This window comes from Lepus europaeus, chromosome 21 (genome assembly GCF_033115175.1).
Source record: "Lepus europaeus isolate LE1 chromosome 21, mLepTim1.pri, whole genome shotgun sequence".
Lineage (NCBI taxonomy): Eukaryota > Metazoa > Chordata > Mammalia > Lagomorpha > Leporidae > Lepus > Lepus europaeus.
In genome coordinates this window covers 9299100-9314354 of record NC_084847.1, presented here as the reverse complement: position 1 = coordinate 9314354, position 15255 = coordinate 9299100, and the positions used below count along the sequence as shown (strand labels likewise).

Here is a 15255-nt window from a genome sequence, read left to right as displayed (position 1 = left end):
TTTGCAGCCAGATCGCCCAAGTTCGAACCCCAGCCCCACTGCTTACCTCCTGTTGTTCACCTTGAACCTTGGTTTCTCCGTCTGAAATGGAGAGAATAGAGCCCTGCCCTGCTGGGGCTGTGGGGTTAAAGGTGCTGGTGTCGTGAAGATGCGGCACGGAGCTCCCTAGAGGCCTGGTCCGGGGCCGTGCCCCTGACCTGGCCACCCTGGGCTCCCCAATGCTCCCCGTTACCACCTCTGGGGCTCAGTCTGCTTGTCTGGACAGTGGGCCTAGGAGCCTCTGAGGCCACGTGGGGTCTCTCGGTGCCCGATCGGTTCTTTGGCCGCAGGGGCAGGAGGTGCGCGTGACCCGGAGGCTGAGCCTGGCCGCTGCAGAGCTGGTCTTCCCCACCCTGTCTGGCCTTCCGGCCCGGCTCACCCTGAACGTCTCAGCCGCTGTCAGCGTCCGGGTCCGAGGAAGGGCCGTGTTCCGACAGCGTGCGGATCTCTCTCTGAGCGGCTACGTCAAGCCCAGGTAGCTGGCGTTGGGGCTGGGGGCCGGAGGGGACCCCTGCCCTGCACATCCCGGCCTCCTGTTGTGTTTTGGGGCCAGGAGGCTGTGAGGAAAGCCTGGGCCTTGAGCCCACTTTGCAGGTGGGAAGACTGAGACTCAGAGATGGGGGTCTCGTGCCCGAGGTCCCACAGCAGAGCCGGGCAGCTGGGATTTCGGACCACAGCCCGCTCGGCCTCTCGGGAGGGGAGCAGCCGGCTCCCCCAGTGACTGCGCATGCACAGGTGCCCAGCGAGGCCGCGGTGATTCCCGCTGTAGTGGGGACACGGTCATTCCGGAGCCCGTCCCAGCCCCTGCTGGGCATCTGCGCCCCCTGGCAGTGGAGCTGCCCTCTGGTTCTGGCTGTGTCGTGGGGGCCTGGGTGTTCTACTCCAGCTGTGCTCTCAGGGGAGAGCGCGGTCTGGGCCCAGACAACTGGAGCGCCCCAGCAGGGGGCCCGAGCAGGTGCGTCCGCCTGTCTGTCGCAGGGGCCAGCTGTGCAGAGCTGCCGTGGCTCGGGGTTGCTGAGGACAGCCAGCAGGGGGGGTGGGTGCCGAGACGCAGTGGCTCACCTTTCCCTCAGTGCCCTGCTCCGGATCTCGGCCCAGATGGGCACGGCGGGCGTCCTGGGGCAGGCTGGGCTGAGGTGGGTGACCAGCATCCGGGGCACTGCCGGCCTGGACGGCGGGATCCAAGCGAAGAAGGGCCAGGACCTCAAAGTGCATCTGAACGCGCCCGAGGAGACCACGGAGCTGTTCAGCTTCAGGTGTGTGTGTGTGGGGGGGACTGAGAGGGTGGGAGCTGGGACATGCGTGTGACCACGCGTGTGCAAGTGTGTGTGCATGAGGCTGTGCCTGGGATGAGGGATGGGTGGGGGAGGGGAACTCCCTTGCTCATCCGTCCTGCCTTAGGTCCCTTTGGGGCCTGTTGTCCCCACCTGCGAGGGAGGTGATCTCCTCCCCTGCTGCCCGCCTCCTTTCTGAAGAGGTGACCTCGTTCCTACCCCAGGGCCTTTGTACTTGCTGCCCCCGCTGTCAGGTGTGCTGGCCCCTTGTCAGGCTTTAGGTCTGTGTGCACATGTTGCTTCTAGAGCTAACGGGGGCCCACCCCACCCCCAGACAGACCCTGGGCCTGAGCCATCCCTGTTTAGGGTTTTCACGCCCCTGTCACTGTCGGTGCTTTGGTTTCGTTGGTGTGTTTGTGGGGTGTCTCCCAGGGGAGTACGAGCCTGTAAAGGCCTGCCCTGTTCAGGCTAGGATTGGCCGGGAGGGCTCAAGGCGCCGTCCACGCGATGAGCGAGTGAGAAGGGCTGACCTGTGGCCTTGCTAAGTGCTCTCTTGTCGCCATCCAGCTCTGAGCTATATCTCATCACTGGGGATGGCGTGCGGAGCCTCAGCCGCCATCCCAGCCCGCCCGAGGCTCCGTCCTGCACCAGCGAGGAAGGTAGGTGGGGGCTCCATGCCATCGTCGCACGAGAGTCGTCCCGGGAGGGAGCCGGGGCTGGAAGCTCCGCGTGCCAGTGTTGCCCTTCCGCATTGCCTGGTTTATGCGCCAGGGGTGGGTGCCGGGCACAGCGGGTCAAGTCCCCTGCTGGAGTGTCGGTTCTCTGCTTCCTGCGTGCCATCCGCCCAGCGCCCGGCTCCTGAGCCTGGGAAAACTGTGGGGGGTGGCCCAGGCCTTGGGCCCCCGGCCCCCATGTGGGAGACCTGGGTGGAGTTTCTGGTTCCTGCCTATGGCCTGGCCCCACCTCGGCTGTTGTGGCTGCGGAATGAACCAGTGGGTGGGAGAGCCTTGCCCCACTGCCGCGCCACACGCGCGTCTTCCTCCCTCTGTCGCTCTGTGTTTGTAAACCACTCAGTCTTTTCAGAAACATGTACCTTTGCTCAGTGCTCTGGCCCGGGATTTTTGTCCTGTGAATTGAAACCACAGCCACTTACATTTATTTTATTTATTTATTTGAAATGCAGAGTGACAGAGGGGGAGACACACGGGGTCTTCCATCCCCTGGTTTACTCCTGAGGTGGCCCCAGCAGCCGTGGCTGGTGTGGCCTGGAGCTGGGAGCCAGCAGCTCCATCCAGGTCACCCGCGGGCACGCTCGGGCCATGGACTCCGGCCTTTGTGTCGGCAGGAAGCCAACTGGAAGCTCGGTGCGGTCAGGACTCGAACCCGCGCTCTAGTGTGGGATGTGGGATCCCACGTGTGGCTTAAACCCGCTGCCCCGTGGCACCGGCCCCACCAAAGCCCCTTAAATGTCCTGTGCGTGGGGGAGTTCGTTGTGGTGTTGCTGTTTGTAAGAGCAAAACCTAGGAAGCCGCTCTTATTACCGCGGGTAGACGAGATGGCTTATTCCCCGGGCGCGGGGCCGCGCCAGTTTTCTACCGTGGTTTTTCTTTTCTTTTCTTTTTTTTTTTTTCCAGATCTATTTATTTATTTGAAAGACAGAGTTATAGAATGAGAGGGGGGGGGGGGTCTTCCATCCACTGGTTCACTTCCCAGATGGCCACAATGGCCAGAGCTGCGCCGATCTGAAGCCAGGAGCCAGGAGCTCTTCTGGGTCTCCCAGGCAGGTACAGGGGCCCAAGGACTTGGGCCATCCTCTACTGCTTTCCCAGGCCACAGCAGAGAGCTGGACTGGAACCCGTGCCCACATGGGATGCGGGCACTCAGGCGGTGGCTCCGCCCACTGCGCCACGGTGCTGGCCCCTCAGGTGGAGGAAGCACAGCTGTGTAACGGCCTGGAACTCACATCTCCGCATCCAGAGGCCAAGTGGAGCTAGGGCGCGGCCTCGCCCTGGGTGATGGCCCCTGGGGCTGTGTGTGACAGAGAGGGGACAGCAGGAGGAGACTCTGCCCCCTTGTCCCAGCCGGAATCAGCTCCTGGTCGCGGCCGCTGCCTCCCAGTTGAATTCATTCCCTGGCCGGGTCCTGACTTTGAAACCTTGTCACGAGCGAGCATTTTGAGCCCCGTAAAAAAGTCTTTGCTGGGGTTACCCAGCGCAGGCTCCACCGCTGGGTGTGGGGTCAGCGCCTGTTGGTGCAGGTGGAGGGGTCGACTTTGCCCCCCTACACCTCCCTTTGCCTTGAAGTCGCCTTCAGAATCATAAATTCCCCTCTGAAGGTGTAACAGCTGTCAGAGCTTTGAGAAACCTTTCCCAACAAGCGGGAAGAGAACATCGCTACCTCTCCCATGGCAAGCAGGCCCGGCCCCGCCCTACACGCTCGCCCAGCTGTCCGTCCTCACAGCCGCACCCCCGGGCTAGCTCTGTGCTTGTTGCTAGTCCGAGTGAGGCACAGAGATGTTGAGTCAGTTGCCCAAGGTCACACAGCCGGGAGATGGCACAGCCAGAACTTGAACTTGCAGCCTGTGTTCTCAACACGGCATCCTCCTGACTCTGATACGTCTACACCGGGGGCTCTGGGTGCGGACGGGGAATCAGGCTGGGGTGTCGTAGCTGGTTTTGAGGGTGGGGGATGGAGATCAGAGGGGCTGCTCAGTGTCCCACCACACACACAGTGGACCCCCGCACAGGGCCCCCCGGCCCCCACGTCTGTGCTGCTGAGCTTGGCAAACTGTGGTCCACGCGGTGCTGTACCTTAGAAGTTAGAGGGGCTTCTCCTCGGCCTGTGAGCTGTGCTGAGCCCCGCCCCCGCCCCGCCCCACCCCGCCCCTTCCCTGTGGCTCTCTGCTGCCCCCTGCTGACCCCCGCTGTCCTCTCTCCGCAGTGGCCCGCGCCTGGGGCTGGCAGCTGTGCACGGCAGTGGCTTGGCCGGCGCCTGGCCGGCCCTACCTGCTCTCCGTGCCAGTGTTTGTGGCTGTGACGCTGAGGAAGCAGGACCGGGGCCTCCGCCAGTATGTTCTGGAAGCTGCCTCTACCCTCCACCCCCAGGTATGCCCTGCCTGTCCCATCCGGTTGTGGATCATCTTGGTCAGTATTGGGGCCCTCTGGCAAGGCCATGGGGCTCTTCTCTGCAGCCTCTGGACTGGACTGGTGCTGTGGGCTCCTTCCTGCCCCAGGACCTTTGCGTATGCTGGTTCTCACTGAGGCTCTGTAGCTCACTCATCCTGGAGACTTTCAGATCTCAGTTCAGGGGTCACCTCCTCAGGGAAGCCTGCTCTGATTACCTCAAAGCCCATCATAGTCTGTCTTTTGTTCTTTGTTCTCATAGGACCACGTTTCTGCCCATTTTAACATTTTTTAAAGGTCTATTTTATTTATTTGAAATGCAAAGTTATAGACAGAAGTAGAGACAGAGAGATCGGCTTTCCATCCACTGGTTTACTCCCCAAGTGGCCGCACAGCCAGGGCTGGGCCAGACTGACGCCAGGAACCAGGAGCTTCTTCCAGGTCTGCCAGTGGCCCAGGGACTTGGCACCTGCTGCTGCTTTACCCCGTGCGCTAGCAGGGTGCTGGATCAGCCAGGACTTGGAGCGGCACCCACATAGGATGCTGGCATTGCAGGCGGCGGCTTTACCCGCCATGCCACAGTGCTGGCTCCTTGGCCACTTTGGTTTTTAAAAGATTTATTTATTTATTTGAAAGGCAGAGTTAGAGGCAGAGAGACAGAGAGAAAGAAAGAAAGAGAGAGCTTCCATCCGCTGGTTCACTCCCCAGAGGGCTACAACGGCTGGAGCTGCCCTGATCCGGAGCCAGGAGCCAGGAGCTTCTTCCGGGTCTCCCACGTGGGTGCAGGGGCCCAAGGACTTGGGCCATCTTCTGCTTTCCCAGGCCATAGCAGAGAGCTGGATCAGAAGTGAAACAGCCGGGACTCGAACCGGTGCCCATATGGGATGTCGGCACTGCAGGGGGCGACTTTACCCGCTACGCCACAGCGCCGGCTCCCTGGTCACTTTTATATTTGTTAGAACAATTAGTTGGTTGACATTTGTCTTCCCCTCCAGTCACTCAGCTCCTCAGGGGGCCCGGGGCGTGCTTTGCTCACCTGTGTCTCTCACCCTTGGCCCAGAGGAGGTGTGCCCAGCGTGGTGGCAGCTCTGTGTTCATTTCCCAGTAAATGAGCCCCGTGAGCCCTGCCCTTCCCGGGGAAGCCGCCTTGGAGCCAGAGAGCTCTGTGCCGGGGCCCTTCTCTTCCAAGGTCAAGGAGACAAGGCTGCAACCTTGAGGTTTTAAAGGGTGGGTAGGGGGCCGAGGAGGGGGTGTCCGCCTCCCTGAGGACAGTGCGCTGGCTCCTGCAGGACAGCTGGCTCCCGCAGGTGGCCGCCGCCCACCTCTACCTGGGCACGCCTGGCTCGGAAGTGCCAAGGGACGTCGGGGTGGACGTCAGCTACAGCTTGCCCGGGAGGCGGCTCCGGCTCAAACTCCTGCACCCCAGGAAGAAGATGGAGCTGGACGGTAACAGCCACGCCCTCTCTGTCCCCCGGGCCCCGGCCACGGGCCAGACCCTGAGCTTGGGTCAGAGAGGAGAGCAGCACGGCCCCTCCTCCCCTGCCCCGGGCAGCTGCAGGGTCAGAGCCAGGGTGGGGGCGGGGCTCTGGTCTCTAAAGCCTTGGTTTGCTCCCCAGGCAAGATGGAGGCCCTGGGGAGTGCTCTTGTGGGTCACCTGGAGCTCGTGCTGGATGACAGGGACGTCTACTATGTCAAGGTGGGCCCCGTGTCCTCTGCCGCCGCCTGGGCGTTTGCTGCCTGGCCCTGGCTCCCCCACCCAGCATCAGATCGGATCAGTTCTTCCTGTTCTGCCCGCCGGTCTTCCTCAGTTCTGGTCACGCACAAAAGGACAAAGAACAAAACAGGCTCACGTCCCACCCCGCTGATGGGAAAGATTCTGATGTGAGGGACACAGGGAGAAACCTTTTATAAAATTTGAGAGGCAGAGAGGAGGAGAGACAGAGAGGTCTTCCATCCTCTGGTTCACTCCCCAAATGGCTGCAATGGCCAGAGCTGAGCCAATCAGGAGCCAGGAGCTTCTTCCGGGGCTCCCACGTGGGTGCAGGGGCCCAAGCACTTGGGCCATCTTCTACTGCTTTCCCAGCCCATAGCAGAGAGCTGGATGGAAGAGGAGCAGCCGGGACTCAAACCGGCACCCATGTGGGATGCCAGTGCTGCAGGCAGAGGCTTAACCTGCTACGCCACAGCGCCGGCCCCGGGAAGAAACTTTGACTAACCACAAGCAGAGCAAGGCACAAGATGGCCAGCGACAGCGTGTCCCTCCTGAGCTCCCCACGGGGTGTCCCGGTCCCCACACGCAGACGCCTGGCTTAGCCTCCCAGGGCTGCTGTGGCGGGGCAAGCCACAGTGGGTGGCCTCACCTGACTGTCTCGTGGCCATGCAGCCCGTGGGTTCCTCATGAGGGCAGGGAGGGAGAAGCTGCCAGAGGCCCCCTCTGAGCTTCTGGAAGCCTTAGGGCCCTCAGCTTGTGAGCGGCGTTCTCCCTGTGTTCCCTGTTGAAGAACCCAGATGAGGCTCAGGCTGGAAGTGTTAACAGAACCATCTCCTGCCCTCTGTCCCGGCTCAGTGTGTGCGGTCAGCCAAGCCTGGCACTGCCAGTGACACGGGGGCCTTTGCAGGGCTGGAGTGACCTGCAGCCGGCAGCTGATGGCGGGGCCCGGCAGCTGGAGGCCCAGCTGGAGGCAAAGCTGGTGACGGCCGGCAGCCCCGTGGTCATCACGGGGAACCTCACGTGGCAGGCAGGCAGCAAGTTGGCCTTCTCGGCGTCGCTGAGCCACCTGCTGGGTGACCCGGCACATGTGACAGGTGGGAGGCGGGGCCCCCAAATACCCATGGCTACCCCCACCCCACCCCCACCCTTAATGTTAGCGTCCTGTCTAAGGAGAGTTCCAGGCCCTGTTTCTTCTCGCAGCCTCTTTTGGAGACCCCCAGGTCCCCCAGCCTGCCCACTGTCCACCACGAACCTTAGGAGAGCAGCTTTGGGGCAGTTTTTGTTTTGTTTTAAAGATTTATTTATTTGAAAGGCAGAGAGGCAGAGCCAGAGAACCATCCGCTGGTTCGCTCCCCAAGTGGCCACAATGGCCAGAGCTGCGCTGATCCAAAGCCAGGAGCCAGGAGCCTCCTCCGGGTCTCCCACGCGGGTGCAGGGGCCCAAGGACTTGGGCCATCTTCTACTGCTTTCCCAGGCCACAGCGGAGAGCTGGATTGGAAGTGGAGCAGCCGGGACTTGAACCGGCACCCACCTGGGATGCCAGCACTGCAGGCAGCTTCATCCACTACACCACAGCACCGGCCCCGGTCCTTTTTGGGGGCCACTTTGATTCTGACTCCTCAGTAGGAAGCCTCTTTTGCATTTTGCCCTAAAACATAGAGGGCGTTGTTTAAAATCCTGAACACAGATTCTGCCAGGCTCTTGGCAGCCCATGGTGTTCTGGAGGATTCCGAGGGAAAGTAGGCCCCTGGGCTGGGGGACTCAGGGCGTGGCTGCTGGCCACCTGGCCCATGTGTTCTGGGGGCTGTCCCGACCTCCTGGCTGACAGCAGTGTCGCAGGGGCACAAGTCAGAGGTGCAGCCTCCCCGCCCCCACCTCGTGGGGTTCTGGCCTTCTCTTCAGTCCTGTTGGCTTTTGTTACATCCTGCTTCCTTTAAACTGGGACCCACAGGAGTGAGCGACACTGGGCCATTGTCACTGACTGTGCCTGTGATGTCAGCTGTAACCTGTTGTCCCTATCCCTGGGTCAAGACCCAAGTGTGGGCTCTTGGCGGAGCCCCTCCCAGTCCAGGCCCCCGGGGGTCCCCCCTGCTTGCCTGGGCCTGGGGGGGTCAGTCCCCGGGGTGCAGGACACCCACGCCTGTCCCTGGGCTGCCTGCTGTCCCCCCAGTGCTGCTGGAGAAGAAGGTGGAAGCCGGACTGCAGGTGGCGGCCGTGAGTGGTGAGCTCCTGGCGCCGGGACTCCTGGGGCTGCACGTCCTGGGCCGGCTGCAGCAGAGGGGCCGCCTCCGGAGCAGCACCCTGAGGATCAGATACGGCCTCCTGGGTATGACACGGGCTAGGGCGTGGGGGACAGGGCCTGCACGATCCCTGGGGCGGTGCCCTTGATGGACTGAGCACCTGCGGGTTGAAGCAGCAGTGTGTGTGTGTGTGTGTGTGTGGGTGGGTGGGTGGGTGGGTGGGGACAGCCACCTGTCTATTAAAACCAACCCACTGGCGGTGCCGATGGCTGGCACAGAGCTGGGGAGGGGGCGTTGATGAGCCCATGCCGGGCTGGGCCTCCCTCTGGCTGCCTGGTGCAGGGCTGCCCGGCTGAGGGGGCAGGGGCTGTTGGTTACACGCACAGGTCAGGCCGAGCAGCCGGTACATGAGTGCAGCAGCAGCCAGAAGCTACAGGTGCAGAGCCGCGCCATGGCCATGGACGTGTCCACGCTGGAGCTGGACCACGAGTTCCACTGCACGCAGATCCCGGCCTTCAGCCACAAGGTGGGTGCTCAGGCTGGGTGGGCGTCTGGGGACAGCCCCGGGGCTGAGGGAGGGGCGATGGGAGAGAGGGATTTGCTGCTGCTGGCTCTTTGACCCCTGCTCAGGGCATCGGCCAGGAAGAGGCAGTTTGGAAGACCCCACGTTTAAGGGGGTAACAAATTCAGCCATCAGCATGAGTCTTATTTTAAGGTCGTATTTTACAAAATCAAATCTGTGTGAAAATCCCTCCCCCGGTTCCTACAGCAGGGGCTCCCCTATACAGCAAGCTATAGGGTGGGTGGCCCAGGGACTCTGTGGACAGGGCTGCCTCGGGGCTCTCCCCACTGTGTCCCCAGGTCCAGCTGCGGCACCAGGAGGGCCCAGGCCACCTGCACTCACAGATGGAGGTGAGCTATGGGAAGCAGTGGAGTGACAGCGGCAAGAAGTGGCTGCGGCTCAGCCAGACCTTCAGGAATGACTCGGGCCCGGCCCTGAGCAACTACTTCCTGGAGGTGAGCACTGGGCCCTGGTGTCGGGGCCCCCCACGTATCCCTGCAGGCCTTGGTGACAGAGCTCAGATTGGGCATGGCCAGGTCACAGTTCCCATCTCCAGCCCCTGGTCCCCCGGGGTGTCCACCCTTTCCTGGGATGCCAGGGTTGTCAAGAGGGCTTGGGACACAGAATCCCACCTGGGAAAATATGCTATGGAAATGGGTTCGCTTCTAGGTTTTTCTGGAAGGTTCTTTTTGAAAGGAATGAGCAAGTGCTCACTGGCTGAACAGGTGCCCTTTCCTTAAAGGGCACACACTTGTGTGTGTTTATTTACTTAAGGTTGATTTTTAAAAAATTTTCGATTTTCATTGTGGTAGAAACCAGGAGCCTGGAACTCCATCCACGTCTCCCACAAGGGTGGCAGGGACCAAGTATTTGGGCCATCCTCTGCTGCTTTCCCAGGTGCCTTAGCAGGGAGCTGGATCGGAAGTGGAGCAGCTGGCACTGGAACCGGCGCCCGCTTGGGATGCCGGCACTGCAGGCAGGGGCTTCCCCTGCTACCCCACGGCGCCGGCCCCGTTTCCTTTTTAAGGATGAAAGTTGCTCCGCTGTGTGCAGGCGCCATGGTTTCGTTTATCCGTTGGTCTGCCCAGGGGCACACGGTTGCTGCTGTGTGTTGGCTGCTGCGGCTGAGTAGCCACGCGTGAGTGGGGGCGCCTGCTGTCAATTCTGGTGGGCAAACACCCAGCAGCAGAAGTGCCGGTCATGTGACTCTGGGTGTTTGCAGGGCCCTGGTGCCGTTGGCATGGCGGTCGCACCCACGCTTGTTGTTTGCGCTTCCTCGGGTTCCTTGGCTTCTCCTGACAGCCATGCTGCCTGATGGGAAGTGGACCTTGCAGGGGTTTTGATTGGCATTTCTTCCGTGGTTTGTGATATCAGCATCTTTTCATGTGCTTGCTGGTATTCTTTTTTTTTTTTTTTTAAGATTTAATTATTTATTTGAAAGGCAGTTATACACATACACACAGAGAGAGAGAGAGAGAGAGCACGGAAGCGAGAGCGAGCGAGTCAGAGCTCTTCCATCTGCTGGTTCACTCCCCAAATGGCTGCAACAGCTGGAGCTGCGCTGATTGGAAGCCAGGAGCTTCTTCCAGGTCTCCCACGTGGGTGCAGGGGCCCAAGCACCTGGGCCATCTTCCACTGCTTTCCCAGGCCATAGCAGAGAACTGGATCAGAAAAGGAACAGTAGGGTTTGAACCGGTGTCCTTATGGGAGGCTGCCACTGTAGGCAGCAGCTTTACCCACTACGCCACAGTGCTGGCCCCTTGTTGATACTCTTTTATCCTCTTTGGGGAAATGTTTGTTGGAGAGCATTTCCTGATACTGAATTGGATTGGTGTATTTTTGTTGTTGAACCGTAGGAGCTCTTGCGACATTGTGGCGTCAGCCCTTTATTCTCTTGCCATTTCTCAGTCTCCATTCCACACTGCTAACCCGCAGGTGCACAGGTGTTAGATTTTTGTGTGGTCCAGTTGACCAGCACATTTGTCCACTGGCTCCTGGGCTGCCGGATCTTTCCTCCCTCTCCTGAGCAGATGGTGCATGGGGGGCTGGGGTGGAAGGGCAGGGGTGCCCTGGGCTGGAGCCGGGAGCCAGTGTGTGTGTGTGTGTGTGTGTGTGTGTCTGCTGGGAGGGGCATGGTCCGATGGGCGTCCCGGGGGCGGGACTTCTCCAGTTTGTGCTGCAGGTGCCCGCCAGGCAGCTGGATGGCCGTGTGCAGCTCTCCCACTCCAGCCTGCGCCAGCCCCATGTGGACAGCAGCACCCACCTGAAGGTGCAGCTCAATGGCCGGCTGCCCTTTGTGGCCGGCTGGCAGTGGACGGACACGTCCCGGGCCGCCCTGTGGAGGTGGGAAGGTAAGTGCCCATTGGGGAGTCTCCCCGGGTAGTGACTGAGACCCTGGCCTCTGCCCCTTTCCTTGAGCCACGCCCCCTACCTGGGTACCCTCTCCTTGTGCTCGCTGGGCTGACTCAGGGCTCGAACCTTGGTGTGTCTGTGACCCTTACCGTTACGCCCTGACTTCCTGGCCTTACCACTCACATGCACGTCACGGAGACCCTGCCCCCCTCTCTGGGCCTGTCTCCCCTCTGACTCCCCATTGCCCGTACTCCCTGCCCCCACAGGCCTGCGTTGCATTCCCCAAACGTAGCCCAGGACTTGGAAGCTACCTGCTCGGGCTCCCTGGAAGACGCTCTCTTACCTTAGAAAAATACATTTGCCACAGCTTAGCCTTGAATTCCTTTTTTAAATTTTTTTAAAATATTAACTTGAGTGACAGGTATAAAGTGAGAGAGACAGAGAGAGAGAGAGAAATCTTCCATCTGCTGTTCCACTCCCCAAATGGTTGCAACAGCCATGACTGGACAGGGCCAAAACCAGGAGCCTGGAACTCCATCCGGGTCTCCCACGTGGGTGGCAGGGACTCAGGCACTTGGGCCGTCCTCTGCTGCTTCCCAGGGATTGTGTTAGCAGGAGGCTGGATCGGAGCAGAGGTGGGGTTGATCCCAGGTGCTCCGACGCGGGATGTGGGTGTCCAGTCAGCGGCACCAGTTCGTTTTTATTCTTACCTAGGTAGCGCATGATTTAAAAAGTGAGCTGCAGTGGGGCCGGCACTGTGGCATGGCTGATAAAGCCACTCCCTGCGGCGCCAGCATCCCATATGGGCGCCGCTTCTAGTCCTGGCTGCTCCACTTCCGATCCAGCTCTCTGCTATGGCCTGGGAAAGCAGTGGAAGATGGCCCAAGTCCTTGGGCCCCTGCACCCACGTGGGAGACCTGGAGGAAGCTCCTGGTTTTGATCAGCGCAGCTCTGGCCACTGCGGCCAACTGGGGAGTGAACCAGCGGATGGAAGACCTCTCTCTCTCTGCCTCTCTGCAGCTGTGCCTTTCAAATAAGTAAATGAATTAAAAAAAAAAAAATGGCTGCGGCATGATCTGGGCGTTGTTGAAGCTGGACGAGGTCCCATGGGGGCTCACATATTAATCTCTGCTCCAAGGTGAGCTCTGAAACTCAGCTTTAAAAAGTCGAAGTCTCTGCCTCGCGTCTTCCCGCCATCTGGCTTTAGTCGGTGGCTTCTATAAACCCTCTTCCGCGCTGCCCTCCTTGTCAGTGGTGTGAAGGCGTCCCGTCGTTAGTACGCAGTCATGCTTGTGTCTCGGGTTTTCTGTCTCGGCACTCTCTGCAGAACTGGTACTACAGATGACGAGGACTTGCTGTGACACGCACCCTTTTCCTCCCATTCCCTCGGAAGATGAGGTTCTGCCAGTTCTCCACTCACAGAGACCGTGACTCACGTTCATAGCCGAGGCACCTGTGAGCGGGGCTGAAGGCTTCTTGTGTTTCCTGGAGTTAGCGTTGCCTTTGCTTTTCTCCATGGTTGGTTTTCCATTTGCTTTTTGTTAATGGCTCCCAGCATTTTCAGAGAAACACTGTTCTCTGGATGGATAGGCATATCAGATGATGTATCCGCTTGAATTGGTTCTGGTATTTAGAGACACTGTTCTTGGAGCATAGCTCAGTTCATGGCCGTTGTCCTGGGGCCACCTTTGACGTTTCCTCCAGGTCACAGCCCCTGTTTCTTGTACCTGTGTCCTCTTTTGTGGTTTGGCTCATGGTTGTGATGGAGCAAGTCCTCCAGCAGCTTCCAGAGAGGACGCTGTGGGGAAGGGGTCTGTCCTCTAGGTCTACTGTGAGAATGACCACATGCCAGGTGGCTGTTGACATCGGCTGAAGGTGGGAGTCTGGAATCAGGGAGTCAGCATGGCCACGTCCCCTGGGAGGCCCTGGTTAGAACCCTTCCCACCGGGCCGGCACTGTGGCGTAGTGGGTTGGACCTCTTCCTGCAGCACCAGCATCCCACGTGGGCCTCAGTTAGAGTCCCAGCTGCTGCACTTCTGATCCAGCTCCCTGCTGATGGCCTGGGAGGGCAGTGGAGAAGGCCTGGGTGCTTGGGCCCCTGCACCCACATGGGAGACCTGGAAGAAGCTCCTGGCTCCTGGCTTTGGATTGGCCCAGCTCTGGCCACTGTGGGCATTTGGGGAGTGACCCAGCGGATGGAAGACCTCGCTGTCTGTCTGTCCCCTGTCCCTCTCTCTGTCACTCTGCATTTCAAATCTTTTTTTATTTTTATTTTTTTTAAAGAACCTTTCCTAGCTTCCAGTTGGTGCTGGTTCTTCTCTGGTCATGAGCCATCCTTCCTTTGTGTGTCTTTGGGTCTCAATTTCCCTCTGGTTCTACCAATTGCAAGGGCTGCCCCCTCCAGGGTCACCAGAGCCCGGACCCAGTCATGGGGGTCAGGGCCAGAGACTAACTCCAGGACGGATCTTTTTGGAGGACACAGCCTGACCCATAAGACGATGTCAGCGTTGTGAGACCCTGAATGTTGAAAATGAACACATCCCACCTGGGTGCTTGGAGTGGAGCATTCTGGGTAGGCGGTGGTTTCCGGGGGTTTTGAAGGCTCCGGGCTGTTTGTCAGCCACGCTTCTCTGTCTCCAGGGATTCTCAGAGCCTCTCTGTCCCTGGTGTCCTCACGTGTCCCTGGGGTGGGCCTTGGGCCCTGGGATGCCCGTCTCGGCCTTAGGGTGATTTTGGGAGCCGTTTCTATGGCGGTTCCGTCTGTCCACAACCTGGAACGCCTGTGGGTCCGACGCTGGTCTGCAGAAGCCGAGTCTCGGGCGCTTACTTTGCTCTCGTGTGGTCCTGCTCGCTGCTTTGGGGCGGAATTCCTCCGCTGTCCGTCCGTCCTTCTGCCGGCATCTCGGTTTCGACTGTGGCGTGTTCAGGCGCCCTGGCTCCTGCGAATTCTGCTCCTGGCCTGTTCTGCCCTGCGGGTACGGCATCTCCTCTTGCTTTCCCGGGAGCGCAAGTTGGAGACTGTCGGGGGTTTTATCTGTTCCCTTCGCGTTTCTCCTTTCGGCGTCTGTATTTCCTGTTGGCGTCTTTGCTGGCGTGCTACACGAGCCCTGGATACGGGCTTCCCTTGGGTCGGCTGCTGGGAGTGGGACACCCTGTTCCGACACAGGGGGCTCTGTTCTGAGCGTGCTCACGGTCGGCTCGAGGGTGGAATTAAAATCAGCCCTGTAGCAAAGTTGGGATCTAATATTCTGGAACCGAATTTGAAGTTTGCTTCGCCTAAGTTTTTCTCCCTAAAGCCTTTCTCATAAAGCTTAGCATAAGCAACCAGATGTTTTGTGGGGTCAGAGGTCACCCCCTCCCGGCTGGGATCCCAAAAGTGAGATAAGACCCTTACCACGGTGCAATAAACATGAATGAAGTGGGAGTAAAACAGTCAGCTGCTCCGAGCTGTTTTGGAAGGAGGCTCTCTGGGTGCTGACGGGGGCTTCCCTGCCGGAGACGGGGAAGGGGCTGGCTCTCCCTGGGCCCCCAGGGTCCGGGTCTGTGGATTGCTTTGCCCTCCTCTGCCGCCGCCTCCTCAGTGGAGCTCTCTTCCTGTTTGCTGGGGGCGGGGGGCGGCACCTGGGCAGGGAACTGTCCCTGTTTCACACTCGGCAGGACCCTCTCTGTGCCCGGTGTCTCTGCCTCAGTTTCCCCAGACAGTAAATCCCTTGTCTCCGGCAGGGCTGGGCTGTTCTGCCCTTGGACTGACTCCCACTTGTCTTCAGTTTGGTTCTGTTTTCTTTTAAAAAGATTTATTTTATTTATTTGAAAGTCAGAGTTATACAGGGAGAAGGAGAGGCAGAGAGAGAGGGAGGTCTTCCATCTGCTGGTTCACTCCCCAACTGGCCGCAATGGCCAGAGCTGTGCCAATCTGGAGCCAGGAGCCAGGAGCTTCTTCCAGGTCTCCCACACA

The 15255-nt window shown here is 59.8% G+C and overlaps 1 protein-coding gene across 1 annotated transcript in view; it reads left to right on the top strand.

Annotated features, from left to right (window-relative positions):
- The window catches only part of LOC133751072 (uncharacterized), a 121387-nt gene that overhangs the window by 39052 nt on the left and 67080 nt on the right, over positions 1-15255 (top strand). The window contains exons 18-28 of the mRNA XM_062180953.1: positions 330-514; positions 1113-1295; positions 1881-1972; positions 4254-4417; positions 5725-5881; positions 6052-6131; positions 7054-7240; positions 8317-8472; positions 8773-8912; positions 9248-9403; positions 11119-11299. Of these exons, the coding sequence (XP_062036937.1) occupies positions 330-514; positions 1113-1295; positions 1881-1972; positions 4254-4417; positions 5725-5881; positions 6052-6131; positions 7054-7240; positions 8317-8472; positions 8773-8912; positions 9248-9403; positions 11119-11299 (1681 nt within the window). The remainder of the gene's footprint in view (positions 1-329; positions 515-1112; positions 1296-1880; positions 1973-4253; positions 4418-5724; positions 5882-6051; positions 6132-7053; positions 7241-8316; positions 8473-8772; positions 8913-9247; positions 9404-11118; positions 11300-15255) is intronic.